The sequence below is a fragment of the Hippocampus bargibanti genome, linkage group LG01 (assembly GCF_051943395.1).
Source record: "Hippocampus bargibanti isolate YZ-2025 linkage group LG01, ASM5194339v1, whole genome shotgun sequence".
Classification (NCBI taxonomy): Eukaryota; Metazoa; Chordata; class Actinopteri; order Syngnathiformes; family Syngnathidae; genus Hippocampus; species Hippocampus bargibanti.
The window spans coordinates 1,685,314-1,700,283 of record NC_142734.1 but is presented as its reverse complement, the minus strand read 5'-3'; the positions used below and the strand labels follow the sequence as shown (position 1 = coordinate 1,700,283).

General features: G+C 41.0%; 1 protein-coding gene across 1 annotated transcript; it reads left to right on the top strand.

Annotated features, from left to right (window-relative positions):
- The first annotated feature begins 251 nt into the window (after nt 1-251).
- abcb6a (ATP binding cassette subfamily B member 6 (LAN blood group) a) lies at nt 252-14,760 on the top strand. The gene is made up of 19 exons (XM_089022800.1): nt 252-526; nt 1,057-1,577; nt 2,399-2,539; nt 4,417-4,606; nt 4,699-4,791; nt 5,464-5,656; nt 6,595-6,716; nt 6,814-6,989; nt 8,173-8,298; nt 8,392-8,468; nt 8,700-8,763; nt 9,885-9,970; nt 10,046-10,103; nt 10,193-10,297; nt 10,542-10,716; nt 10,808-10,920; nt 12,763-12,857; nt 13,912-13,980; nt 14,064-14,760. Exons 2-19 carry the CDS (start codon nt 1,062-1,064, stop codon nt 14,221-14,223), a joined length of 2,559 nt encoding a protein of 852 aa, XP_088878926.1. The 5' UTR covers nt 252-526; nt 1,057-1,061; the 3' UTR covers nt 14,224-14,760.
- Nucleotides 14,761-14,970: the final 210 nt, after the last annotated feature.

Below are 14,970 nucleotides of genomic sequence, written 5' to 3'. Positions count from 1 at the left end.
GATTCGCCAAAAAATAATTCGACGGTGTTCATCGTGTCTTGTTTGTTTGTTTGTTTGTTTGTTTTATGATGTATTTTTCCTTGTTGTCGTCAATTCGTCAATTGTTTTTCCGCGTCCTCTCAGTCCACACGCCAATTTTACTGGTGGCGAAAATGCCAACTTGCAACCCCGAACGAAAAATGGAGCATGATGATGTTTTCTCATCTCCTCTTGGAGGCGCTAAAAAAGCTAAGCGACGTCGTGTAACGTCGGTTGTGTAAAACTGACGTCAATTGCCAAGGTTGTTTCGTGTTGTTATCGAACACGCGTGTTGTCACCGTACAACCCGACTCAAGCAAAATTCGGACAAGAACTAATGACTCGCAAGTCACTTTGTACGGAAGATGCTCTCATGTTGGTCGGCTTTCTTTGCCTTCACGTTTTTTGGATCGGAAAAGGCAAACGAGGACATCTGCTAGCTTCTTTATACTAAGATCTTCTACTGGACACTTGGAGTCTGTGAATTAGTCCGTAGAGCACAAACAAGGTAATTGTTGCTCTTTACGCAAGCAGGAATAGTATGAGAGTTTCGATATTTGTCTTGTCTCGTTCATCAAGACAGCCTCAACTCGCAAATTGAAGTGAGCCGCCATGTCGATTGACAACACTGCATTACGGTAGTCTGCCACCTGCGAGCGGCGTAGACCACCTTCGAAATAAAAGCGAATAATAGCTACATACACGACAGGGTTTGGATTTAAAGATACAAATGTAAAATAATCGTTTTTTTAGCTCTTGGATAACGATAAAGTTTAACGATGAACAATAAGAAGTCTAATAACAGTGCCAAGAAGCGTTCTCTTACTTGAGGCCCTTTTATTTTGAAGGTAGCCAACTCTGCTCGCCACCGACAATTACCGTATTGCACAGTATTGACAATCGCAGTGGTTACTCACTTGACTTGAATTTTGCGAGTAGAGCCCGGCTTGACCACGGTTCCGGTTTTTTTGGGGATGTGATAAAGCAAAACCAGCAACAATATCACGTGTTCAACTGTTTTCTGCCTTTTCCCGACAGTCGTCATGGTGTCAGTACACAGCTATTGTGAAGCCGGATTTCCCATCTCCCACACGTGGGTGGACGAAGGAATCACCCCCTGCTTTTACTTCACTCTGGTTCCTTCTGTCCTGCTCACCATCTTCATTTTCCTCGGCACCGTTCACTTCATCTTCTACCAGAAGTATGGCACAGCAATGGAGCCCAAGTACATCCCCCGTTCGCGTCTCTACACATTCCAAGTAGCCATTTCCAGCCTTGTCTTGGCGCAGTTTTTGGGTGGGATGGCATGGCGAGCCGCCCAAGGAGACCAACTCCCAGGTTATGTCTTGCTTTATGGCTGCTTCTCTGCCATCGCTTGGGCTTGGGGGCTCTCCTTGCTGATTGTGGAGAGGCGGAGGGCTCTGGTCATGGATCGAACACGGGGCCACAGTGTGGCGCTACTTCTGTTCTGGGCGACGGCGTTCGCAGCTGAGAACCTGGCATTCGTCTCCTGGTTCAGTCCCCACTGGTGGTGGGGACTGGAAGACAATCGGCAACTGGTGAGAGACACTGAAATATTGGACACAACATCAGGTGCATCAAAACAATCTTAAAGGACAAATGACGCCACCGGACATAATTTGTAAAATCTTCTACTGAGCGTATTTGACAAAGATTCCACCGCATATAGCTATATTTTATGTTTTAAGACTTGCGCTGAATATTCAGGAAATCTTGTTTTTGAGATGGTGACAATACCTACCGTGACGTCACGGTAGGTATCGTCACTGACCGAGAAAGCGACACATTTTGGCTACTTTGTTTGGTCTGAAAATTTCGTGTTGATCCGTGTTGATGGCGAAATTAGAAGGAAAATACATAACGTGATGGTGAATCGTTGTGTGTTGCACCAAGACTACTATTTGATACTAGTTGACACAAATTCCCAGCAGACAAATCAGCCCATTTCCAACGGAACTTGGGCGCCATCTTGTGCATTTTCTGGGTTTTTTAAATTTAAAATTAGAAAGTAGAAAATTATGTTTTATGGGTATCTGGGAACAGATTATTCTCATTTTAATGGTTTACTATGGGAAATTAATTTTTGGGATACACACTTTTCGCCTTACACACTGGGAACCAATTAAGTTCATAAGCCAACGTATCACTGTATTCATATTTACATGTGAAATTTTATTCATAAAATTGCGCAATGAAATATTACTCACGCATATATATTTATTTTTTTTCTCAGTAATTAAGGAAAAATGGAGCCGTTAGTAAGGTCACACATGTCTCGCAGGTTGACCGTTATGTGACCGTCATATAGAGGATAACATTCATATTGATGTTTCTTCTAACTGTCCATCAAATCTTTTAGGTGCAGTTTGGGTTATGGCTGCTGCGCTACGTGGGCACAGCACTGCTCTTCTTTGTTGGTCTGAGGGCGCCGGGGCTTCCAAAGAGACCTTATATGCTTCTTATAAATGAAGATGAGCGTGACGTTGAGCAGAGTGGACAGGTGAGAAGAAAAACAAAAAAAAACACCATAAAACAAAAAGAGATTATCTATAGAGGTAACATCCGAGTTACGACCGGGTTCTGTTCCGACAAAACGGTCGTAAGTCAAACGGTCGTAAGTCGAAATCCATTCAAAATGGCCGACGTGATGTTTACACGACAGGATACTGTACAATGTCAATCTGTTGTTTTTAAGCAACGTTTTCTAATAAATACTATTATATACCCAACTGTTTACAGTTCATTTATAAATTGTATAACTTTTAGTGTCATTTCTATCATTTTATATTTCGTATTATGGATTTTTATGACTGTATAACTGCCTGTAATGTATACAAAACTGTTTACAGTTCATTTATAAATTTTATACTTACCTTTTAGTGTGTTTTTTTTTTTCATTTTCTGTTGAAAAATCGTTCTCCCTAATGGCCAGAAGAGGTCGCCCGACACACACGCTCGGACTCAGGTGCACCCGAAGGAAAAAAGCAATGTACAGTACTACAGGAGATGTTTCCGAAACGGTATCTGCACTGTATAATTGGCGAGCTATCGATGAGTTACCTATTAGCTCGATAGCTAGCTAACTTTCTATGTATTTGAGTTATTCCGGGTTGAGTGACCCTGGCGCATGTGGTTGCCGCTGCTCACCCACAGAAAAACTGATCCTGTGACTGTAAAGTAACCTTGAGAGTTTTGAAAGGCGCTTATAAATGAAATGTATTATTATTATTATTATTATTACTGTATTGAGTGTAGTCACGCAGTAGATTGCTGTGCGAGTGTGTGACATGCTGGCTGGCCAAGATTGTAGTACGCGTTGCCAGCTGCTTGCACCTTGCGGGGCTAGGCGTAGAATAAAAAAAAAAAGGGTCTGGCGGTCGTGGTCATAACTCGCGCTGGTCGTAACTCGGATGTTACCTGTAATTCGAGGAAAAGGTTTTTTCCAGCCATCTGTAGTTCTTTGAAAGTGTCAGCTGTTTCGATCCTCATCGGAAAAGCTTCATCAGCTAACTAAATTTGTGCTGGTAGCTCTGGCCTATATAAATATATATATATATATATATATATATCCCTAATGTCCAGAGGGGCGGTGCCAGACCTCTGTTTTGATAGGTCCCTGCTCTAAAGTTGGGGGGAAGCAGTGGACTACTCCCTGAAGCTAATCTGATTACTTATTTTGTTTCTTTTGTTGTTTAATTATGGACTATGACTGGCCCTGATTGCCCCATTCGCTCCGGTATCCCCTCATCGACATGACTAAGCCTACGTGGTAACGATCTAAGAAGTCTGTTGAAAGCATGATCCAAATTAAACCTGGAACCACCATGCCGATTTAGTGAAGGTTTTTTCTGTTTGACAAAAATGGCTTCATTTACTCCCCTACGACTGGTCTGATTACCCCATTTGCACTGGTATCACCTCATCAGCATAACTAAGCCGATGTGGTCCCATTCGGGACATACAGTGATACCTCGGTTTACGAACCCTTTTTTAAGGCTTAGAAAATTAGAAAGTAGAAAATTATGTTTTATGGGCACCTGGGAATGGATTATTCTCATTTTAATGGTTTCCTATGGGAAATAATTTTTTGGGATACACACTTTTCACCTCACACACTCTGTCTGAGAACCGATTAAGTTCGTAAGCCAAGATATCACTGTATATACGGCCAGTGTTACCAGCACAACTTTAGTTTGCTGACGAAGCATTTCGGATGACGAGCGAAACGTCCGACCACTTCAAATGAAGTACAGATGACGGCTGAAGAAACCTTTTCATCGATGGACCACTACTGTACGACTGAGAGCTTACCCAGACGTTCTCTCTATACTAGCCGAGGTGTGGTCATTTTGTCATGGCTTCTTGTCCTGATCTCAGAACCTCTTGGGCGGACCAGATGAAAACCAGTCGACTTGGCAGGGCTTCAGGCAGAAGACCAAGCTGCTGTTACCTTACATGTGGCCTCGGGGCAACGTCTGGCTCCAGCTGCTTGTCCTCTTCTGTTTGGGGCTTCTGGGAGTTGAGAGGGCAATCAACGTCTTTGTTCCAATTTACTACAAAAATATCGGTGTGTATATCAACATGAGTGCTTCATCTTGATCTGATGCTTCATATTTTTATTGCGTCATCATTCCTTTTCTGTCTTTTGACTTCTTTCAGTCAACGAACTGACAGATGGCAGCAGCTGGAAGACTCTGACCACCACTGTGTGTATTTATGTTCTGCTAAAGTTCATGCAGGGCGGAGGTGCAGGTATGACTGACCTTTTCACACACTCTTGGCTTTCATTTCAAGGACAACCGACACCTCCGGACAAGTTGCGTCCATAATTTGTAAAATCACTTCAAATGACTTCGACTGAGCGTATTTTACAAAGACTCCACCATATATAGCTATATTTTACGTTTTAAGACTCGCGCTGAATATTCAGGAAGTCTTGTTTTCGCATGTAGCTATGTAGCTGACTATTTATTAGCTATATGGCTGTCGAGCTAGTTAGCTAACTGGCTATCTGTTTGCTATCTATTGGCTATCTGTCTAGCTGGCTGGCTATGTAGCTGACTATTAGCTATATGGCTGTCTAGCTAGTTAGCTAACTGTGCACATGGCTATCTATTAGCTATCCGTTAGCTTGCTGGATAGCTTTCTATCTATTTGAGTTACTTCCGGGTTGAGTGAACGCTGGCACGTGTGGCTGCCGCTGCTCACCCACAGAAGAACTGATCCTGTGATTGTAAAGTGACCTTGAGAGTTTTGAAAGGCGCTTAGAAATGAAATTTATTATTATTATTATTATTATATAAGCGCCTTTGAAAACTCTCAACGTCACTTTTCAGTCACATTTTCTGACATCAAGAGACAAATTATATTGTGATATAAAAATGAAATGAAAAGTGTATACACCGCGGGGACCTTCTCTTGCAGGCGCTTCGGGCTTTGTCAGCAACTTGCGCTCCTTCCTGTGGATCCGAGTGCAGCAGTTCACCAACCGTATGGTACAAGTACGTCTCTTTGCCCACCTGCACGCCCTCTCGCTACGCTGGCACCTGGGCCGCAAAACCGGCGACGTGCTGAGAAGCATTGACCGCGGTACCTCGTCCGTCAACAGCTTGCTCAGGTGAGATTGGCTGCACCAATCAAGTAAAAAATATATCCAGTGATACCTTCGCATACGAACGCTAACCGCCTCACGAACATCAAATTTGCGATCATATAGTCTTGGCTGACAAACTAGTTTTCGGTGGATGAAGCAAAACGCACAACGCCACGGTGGCTGGCGGACTAGTTTTTGTCACCCCCTTTCTTTCAGTGCAGACGTGGTTTGTGATCGAGTGGAGTACTTTTGCTATCATGGGCCCGAAAAAGACCCCACCACAGGCTAGTGTTAAACCGAATAATACACAAAAGAAAATTACGATTGAGCAGAAAAAGATCATCGAGAAACACGAAAGAGTTGTGCGTTTGCGTGACTTAGCGTTAGCGTCCCAGTACCTGTATGCTAAGTCGACCATTGCTATGTGTAGCTAAGGGTGTTTCTGTGTTGTCTAAGCAACGCTCTCAGGCAATAGAAGAGGTTGAAAAACTGTTGATTTGGATTAACGAAAAGTAGCTAGCAGGGGACAGTGTGAGTGAGGGTATTATCGCCCAGAAAGCACGCAACTTCACTCGGATATCATTAAGAGGCAACTACATCAACGATCATCACAAAAGTAAATAAAACAACTTTATGATACAATACAGTTTATTTCTTTTTTTTACAATACAACAGCACATTTATTATACATAAAATAAGGTATATTTTGTGTCGTTTTTAGGCTTATTTAGAAGAAAATTAAGTTTTATGTCGCACCTGCGAACTGATGATTCTCATTTTAATGGTTTCTTATGGGAAATAAATGTTCGGAAAACGAACTTTTCGCCTTACACTTACAAGTTTGTAAGGCAAGGTATCACTGTATATTTTTTAGAACAATTTTGCAGGCGCAGGGTTTGGTTCCTCTTTTTTTACATTCTTAAGTCGAGAAATTTGATGGAAAGATTTGTTTATCTCCACAGCTATATTGTCTTCAGCATAGTCCCAACAATTGCTGACATTGTGATCTCCATTATTTACTTCATCACCAATTTCAACGCGTGGTTCGGCCTTATCGTCTTTGTGTGCATGACCCTCTATCTCAGTGAGTAATGTCAGTTCAGATATCTTCATCTTTTCTCAGTTGTCACTCCCAGTAAAAAAAAAAAAAAACGATACAAAATGATATGTCTGTCCACCAGCTCTGACCATCATCATCACAGAGTGGAGGACCAAGTACAGACGGGACATGAATCAGCAGGACAATATTGCCAAGACAAAGGCTGTCGACTCCTTGCTGAACTTTGAGACGGTCAAATACTACAATGCAGAAAACTATGAAGTCAGCCGTTTTGAGGACGCCATTTTGAAATACCAGGTATGAAACAGGCTGTTTTTTGAATGAAAATAATGTGTCTGTTTTGAATGGTAAGACACATTTGTTTGCCCCAAAAAAAAATACAAAGTCATACACGTTATGGCGGAAAGAAGGCTTCGCAAAATTCAGTTCATCGCATAGTTGTACCTGGGGCTTCAGAAAAGGGAGGACTTTGACTTAAAGGACAACCGACACCATTTTTTTTTTCCTAACTGACATCAGAAAAACGTTTTATAGCATCTAAAATACCCAAAACACACAGGCTGGTATTTTTGGTCAAATGCTAAACACCAATAAAAATGAGTTAAAGTATCCCAAAACTACTTCAAAATGACCTCGGAGATGCCGAATTTCAGGTCCCGCCATCTTGTTCGTGACGTCACGCCAGGACGTCTTGCCTTGCTCGAGAATCAAAACAATGGCTTCAGATTGGGAGAAGATGGTTTCTTGTGACTCATCCAGTTATGAATGATTCAAATAGTTCTGAAGAGGAAAGCATAAAGTCCTTCCGTCTCATTTTGAGGCGTCTGGACTCTAATGTAGTGCCCAGAAAATGCACAAGATGTGAAAAGTGTGTATCCCAAAAATTAATTTCCCATAGGAAACCATTAAAATGAGAATAATCCGTTCCCAGATCCCCATAAAACATAATTTTCTACTTTCTAATTTTAAATTTAAAAAACCCAGAAAATGCACAAGATGGCGCCCAAGCTCCGTTGGAAATGGGCTGATCTGTCTGCTGGGAATTTGTGTCAACTAGTATCAAATAGTAGTCTTGGTGCAACACACAAAGATTCACCATCACGTTATGTGTTTTCCTTCTAATTTCGCCATCAACACGATGTTTTTAGACCACACAAAGTACCCAAAATGCATTGTGTGTTGCTTTCTCGATCAGGGGCGTTCCAGGCGTGACGTCACGTCAGGCATCGTCATCAACTCGAAAACAAGACTTCCTGAATACCAAGCGCGAGTCTTAAAACGTAAAATATAGCTATGTGCGGTGGAATCTGTGTAAAATGCGCTCAGTAGAAGTCTTTTGAAGTGATTTTAAAAATTATGGACGCAACTTGTCTGAGGTGTCGGTTGTCCTTTAAGTGCGCCCAAGCCAAGCGCCATAAAAGTGAAGAAAAAAAATGAGGTCATCACTGTGTCTAATGGTGGTGGTGTCTTCCCACTTTAGTCATCAGAGTGGAAGACCCAGGCCTCCTTGGCCCTCCTCAACCAAACCCAGAACCTGATCATCGGAGCAGGTTTGCTCGCCGGTTCCCTGCTCTCTGCCTATTTTGTAACAGAAGGAAAGTTCCAGGTGCTGATTATATTCACATGGGCGGGGAAGTTGGGTGTTTGGAATCAATGTCTCACAAATGCAAGCTTGAATTGACTCCGTATGTTCCCTCAGGTTGGTGATTTTGTTCTGTTTGGAACGTACATCATCCAACTTTATACCCCTCTCAACTGGTTTGGTACCTACTACAGGTAAGAACAAGCAGCCCCTTTACGCAGTGGCGGGCTGAGTAGTGCTATGTCTGAATCAGTCCAGACTGAAAAAAGTGTGGTGTGATATCCTCCCAAGTCCACTAGAGAGTACCGGTAGCCAAGGAAAAAAACTGACCGACCTTTCTTAAAGGACAACCGACACCATTTTTTTGTTTAGGTAGTGATGCAGACATTTGCTGTTATCCAATCAACTTTTTTTAATTGTTCCAGAATGATCCAAAATTTATTCATCGACATGGAAAGCATGATCAAACTTTTTGAGGAGGAGGAGGAGGTACGTACATCTGAATCTTACAGGTACAGCAATACCTCGGTTTATGAACCTTACGAACTTTTCGGTTTACAAACGTTAAATTTATGAAACTTTTACCTTGGCATACAAACTATTTTTTTAGGATACACACGGAGCTGCCACAATGAGTGATGTCGTTAGCGAACAAGCCCGTTCTAACAAGAAAATGGCAGCCGGCTTGTTTTGGTCCTCTATTCCCCGCCCCCAGTCATCGGTTAAAGCCACATGATTGGTCAAGAACGCAGCAGTGAGGGGAGGTGGTTTAAACATTAAAGAGACAGGCAGACGACAGAGAGAGAGTGACAAAATGGATAGAAAACAGTGAAATTTGGACTCGTTTCAACTTTGATAGTTCAAAGGCAGAGTGTGGACTGCAAGGTTAAAATTCCCATCAATCAAGCTCCACAAATAACCCGCACAAGCCATCTGTACACTTGATGCAAAAGGTCTGTGTAAGCTCTCAGTCGTACAGGAGTGGTCCATCGATGAAAAGGTAAGTTCGCTGAAGAAGCATCTTGGATAAGAAGCGAAACGTCCGACACCTTCAAAGAAGTACAGATGACGACTGAAGAAACCTTTTCATCGATTGATGCAAAAAGCTATCAACCCAGCTAAACAGAACACAATTGATGAGGAACAAGGTAAAATTATGGCAGAGAAAGCACCTACAAGGGATCGTTCTTCAAGATGGTGAAAGAACGTTACGTTCCTCTTCAAGTGTTTAATGCTGATGAAACCGGACACTCCATTCCATCAAGCCATCAACGACCATCACAAAGGTCAATAAAACCACTTTATTATTTAGTACAGTTTATTTAATTATAATACCATAGCACATTTATTATACATAAAATAAGGTATATTTTGTGTAGTTTTAAGGCTTAGAAAATTAAATTAGAAAGTAGAAAATTATGTTTTATGGGGACCTGGGAACGGATTATTCTCATTTTAATGGTTTCCTATAGGAAATTAATTTTTGGCATACACACTTTTCACCTTACACACTCTGTCTAGAAACCAATTAAGTTCGTAAGCCGAGGTATCACTGTACTCCAACAGCTGTTATGCCCACTTTTCCTCAAACAAATGCCGATTGCATGCAGGTGAAAGACGCCATGAACGCTGTGGATTTTCACTACAAGCTGGGCAAAGTTCAGTTTAAGAACGTTTACTTCAGTTACACCGATGGGTGGGTTCCCCTGATTTTTGTCATCAAATATGTTGACTGTCACTTCCGCTCACTATTTTTGTCCTTATTTTACAGCAAGGAGGTTCTCAAAGACATTTCCTTTACGGTACTACCCGGACAGACCGTGGCCCTGGTATGGCAACGAGTGTGAGTGTGTGTGTGTGTGAATGGAATCTCTCTGGGGAGAAAAAAAGGGGGTAATTGTTTTTGAACCTTCCATAGGTGGGGCCATCAGGGTCAGGGAAGAGCACCATCATCCGACTCCTCTTCCGCTTCTATGATGTTCAGGGTGGCAGCATTCACATTGACAGTCAGGATATATCCAAAGTAAGTGTCCGAGATGTTCGCTCGGACACTGTGAACAAAGGACAAGCTCTGACAAGCTATTTATTGAGAGTACAGCTCGACTTACGACCACCCCTACTTACGACCATGACTTCCAGACACCATTTTTTTGATTCCTAACAGACATCGGAAAAACGTTTTATAGCATCTAAAGTACCCAAAACACGCAGGCTGATATTTTTAGTCAGCGGGAACGGAAATGACACCCACTTTCCTTGATGTTCAGGTGACGCAAACATCTCTGCGAGCGCACATCGGAGTGGTCCCCCAAGACACGGTGCTGTTCAACGACACCATCCTGGAGAACATCCGCTACGGTCGCATCTCCGCAAGCGACCATGAAGTGGAGGAAGCTGCCATCGCCGGTGACATCCATGATAGAATCACGGCATTCCCTGAAGGTGATGAATTGGTTGAGAATGATCAATTGTGATTTCATCAATTGTCTTGGCCAAAGAGCAAACTTGAAGCGGTAATGTTTGTCCCTGCAAGGTTATAACACTCAAGTGGGCGAAAGAGGCTTAAAGCTGAGCGGAGGAGAGAAGCAGAGGGTGGCTATCGCTAGGACGATCCTCAAGGCTCCGCAGATCATCCTGCTGGATGAGGTGATGCGACGTTCGCAGCAAGGCAAATTATAGGGGATGCATCTATCTATCTATCTATCTATCTATCTATCTATCTATCTATCTATCTATCTATCTATCTATCTATCTATCTATCTATCTATCTATCTATCTATCTATCTATCTATCTATCTATCTATCTATCTATCTATCTATCTATCTATCTATCTATCTATCTATCTACCTACCCATCTACCCATCTATCTATCTATCTATCTATCTATCTATCTATCTATCTATCTATCTATCTATCTATCTATCTATCTATCTATCTATCTATCTATCTATCTACCTACCCGTCTATCTACCCATCTATCTATCTATCTATCTATCTATCTATCTATCTATCTATCTATCTATCTATCTATCTATCTATCTATCTATCTATCTATCTACCTACCTACCCGTCTATCTACCCGTCTATCTACCTACCCATCTACCCATCTATCTATCTATCTATCTATCTATCTATCTATCTATCTATCTATCTATCTATCTATCTATCTATCTATCTATCTATCTATCTATCTATCTATCTATCTATCTACCTACCCGTCTATCTACCCATCTATCTATCTATCTATCTATCTATCTATCTATCTATCTATCTATCTATCTATCTATCTATCTATCTATCTATCTATCTATCTATCTATCTATCTATCTATCTACCTACCTACCCATCTATCTACCTACCCATCTATCTATCTATCTATCTATCTATCTATCTATCTATCTATCTATCTATCTATCTATCTATCTATCTATCTACCTACCCGTCTATCTACCCATCTATCTATCTATCTATCTATCTATCTATCTATCTATCTATCTATCTATCTATCTATCTATCTATCTATCTATCTATCTAGCTAGCTAGCTAGCTAGCTAGCTAGCTATCTATCTACCTACCCGTCTATCTACCCGTCTATCTATCTATCTATCTATCCATCTATCCATCTATCTATCCATCTATCCATCTATCCATCTATGTAACTAGTTAGCTAGCTATCCATTTTTTTTATTTAGCCCCTGCGATAGGTGAAAATACGCAAAATGTAGATGCTTTTCTCATACAAACCCAATCTCTTTCTCTAGTTAGCGAGCTAGTTAGCTAGCTGGAAACCTACCTATCTATCGAGCTATCTACCTATTTATCTAGCTAGCAAGATATCTCTCTAGCTAGCTAGTTAGAGATCTATCTAGCTATCCATCTTTGTAACTAATTAGCTAGCTAACAACCTATGTAGCTAGCTAGCTATCCACTTTGTTATTTCGTTTTTTTTTTCATACAAACCCAATCTCTCTCTATCTATTTTGACAGCAATTTTGGAACTGCGCTGCGGCAGAACCTGCGCTAGGCTATTACGATTAGCGCCTATTGCTACGTGATCTGCGCCACATAGGACATACTTCTGTTAAAATAGCTAAAGGGAGAAATTTGGTGAAACAGCAATTGAAAACTATCGGTTTTCCTTCAGAGGTCAGATAGGCAAGGTTATGGATAGCACAGGATTGATTGTGTATGTAGTAAGTCAAAAAAATTGAAAATGTTTATTTTATATATGAACAAATTATTTGACTTAAATTACAATTGATATGACATCATGTTTTTTCATTTGCAATTTAGAAATATCATGCTCCAATTAGTATTTTGGTTGATTTCAATTGGTTTTGTATGCTACGGCAATCTAGTTAAATCCATCCCATCCAATTTTAGAATTTGCCCCCCTTTTTTTAATTTCTCAGATGCATCCCTGAAATTTATTGCATTATGTTGGGTCTGCATCATTTCCCATCTGACCACATGTGATGTTTCCACAGGCCACATCAGCGCTCGATACCCAAACAGAGCGAAACATCCAGGCCTCACTCGCCAAAGTCTGTTCTAATCATACAACTATTGTTGTCGCTCACAGGTAAAAAAAAAAATTTTCACGTCTTGTTCCTCGCCTTACAAACTTAATTGGTTCCCAGAAAGTGTGTGTAAGGCGAAAAGTTCATCTGCCAAACATTAATGTCCCATAAGAAACCATTAAAATGAGAATAATCCGTTCCCAGGTCCCCATAAATCATAATTTTCTACTAAATAAGCCTTAAAACTACACAAAATATACCTTATTTTATGTATAATAAATGTTCTATGGTATTATAATAAAAGAAATAAACTGTACTGTATAATAAAGTGGTTTTAGTTACCTTTGTGATGGTATTTGATGGCATGCAGTGGGAGGAGGAGGGAGGGAATTACTGTTTGGAAGGTGCTTTCTCATCAATAATACCCTCACTCGCACTGTCCCCTACTAGCTGCTTTTCATTAATCCAAATCAACAGAACATTTTCGACCTCTTCTATTGGCCGAGACGGTTTCTTAGACAACACAGAAAACTAGTCCGCCAGCCACCGTGGCGCTGTTCGACCGTGTGGTTTGGTGTTCATCCGCCGAAAACTAGTCCACCAGCCAAGTCTATATGCTCGCGAATTTAATGTTCCTGAGGTGAAAAATTTGTTTGTAAGCTGAGGTATCACTGTATCTTTGTAGAGCATATATTTTATAACATGTTTATTTTTCAGTACAAACCAATATAAGTTACGTATTCAGGCCATAAACATACATTCCATACAAAATATAGCACTGAAGCAACTTACAAACGAATTCACTTTACGAACGACCATTCGGAACGTATCTCGTTCGTAAATTGGGTAGCGTCTGTATATTGAAAAACGGGGTCTTTTTTGGTGCCCTAATAGCCAAAGTACTCCACTCGATAACAAACCACGTCTGCACTCAAAGAAAGTGGATGTGGAAAACTTAGTCCGCTAGCCACCGTGGCGCCGTGTAGTTTGGTTCGTCTGCCGAAAACAAGTTTGTATGCCAAGATTATATTCTCGCGAATTAAATGTTCGTAAGGCGAAATGTTCGTGAGCTAAAGTGTTCGTAAGCCGAGGTATCACTGTACCATTTTCTTTTAGGTTGTCCACAATCATTGGAGCTGACCAGATTCTCGTCATAAACGAAGGTCGGATTGCTGAGCAAGGACGGTAAGCACTGTTTTTCAACGTCAGGTAACTTTTCTGGGTATTTGATGACCCAATCATCAAGTCGCCATCTTTCTTTTTTTAAGACACGAGGAGCTACTGCAAAAACAAGGCCTGTACGCAGACATGTGGACAAATCAACAGCAAGCGCAGACTTCTGATTCGTCATCAGACACTGAAGCCAAAGATGACAAATCGGAGAAACTCCAAACGCCTTCGACTCCCTCGGGCCACCATGGCCATTGAATGTTCCTTTTTTTTAGTGTGATCATCTTCAATTTAGATAGTGTTTGAACTTCATGGAAAGCATCTTGATTATGTATATATTTTTAATAGTCAGGATGAGTTTTTCTGTGGGTGAGCAGAGGCAGCCACACGCGCCAGCGTTCACTCAACCGGGAATAACTCAAATAATATAAAGTTTGCTTAATAAAAGCAAACTGTGCGCATCCTTTATCACGCGAGGGGCATTACAATATGGTATTAGGAAATGTGTGATGAATTATTATTGGGGAATAGTCTCGGCGCCCCCTGTTGGTTAGTTAGAAAATGTCACTGCAAGGACTATCTGACGTCACGCTGTTCGACGCTGGGTGTGTTTTAGTGGTGGGAATTTCAGCTCTTTTCAGAGAGCCGGTTCTTTTGTCTCGGCTCACTAAAAATATCCGGCTCTTATGGCTCCTCTTTGTTTTTTTGTTGCTTAAATTAACTACCAAAAATCTTGTAAAATGATATGAAAAACGAATTACTCATGTAAAAAAAAAAACAGTATATCAAATATTATTTATATGGCTTTATGGATTTATATGTGCACAGAGAGCATCCACTAACTTTCACTTTCCCAGTGCTTACTCTGGTCTGATGATTAGCTGTGTCTAATTTACTTTTCATATTAATAATGCTATCATACCAACTAGTAAAAAATATCATAATTGAATAATGATAACAGCATAATGTGATAACATTTGTTCACCTGTCTACACTAACGTCCCA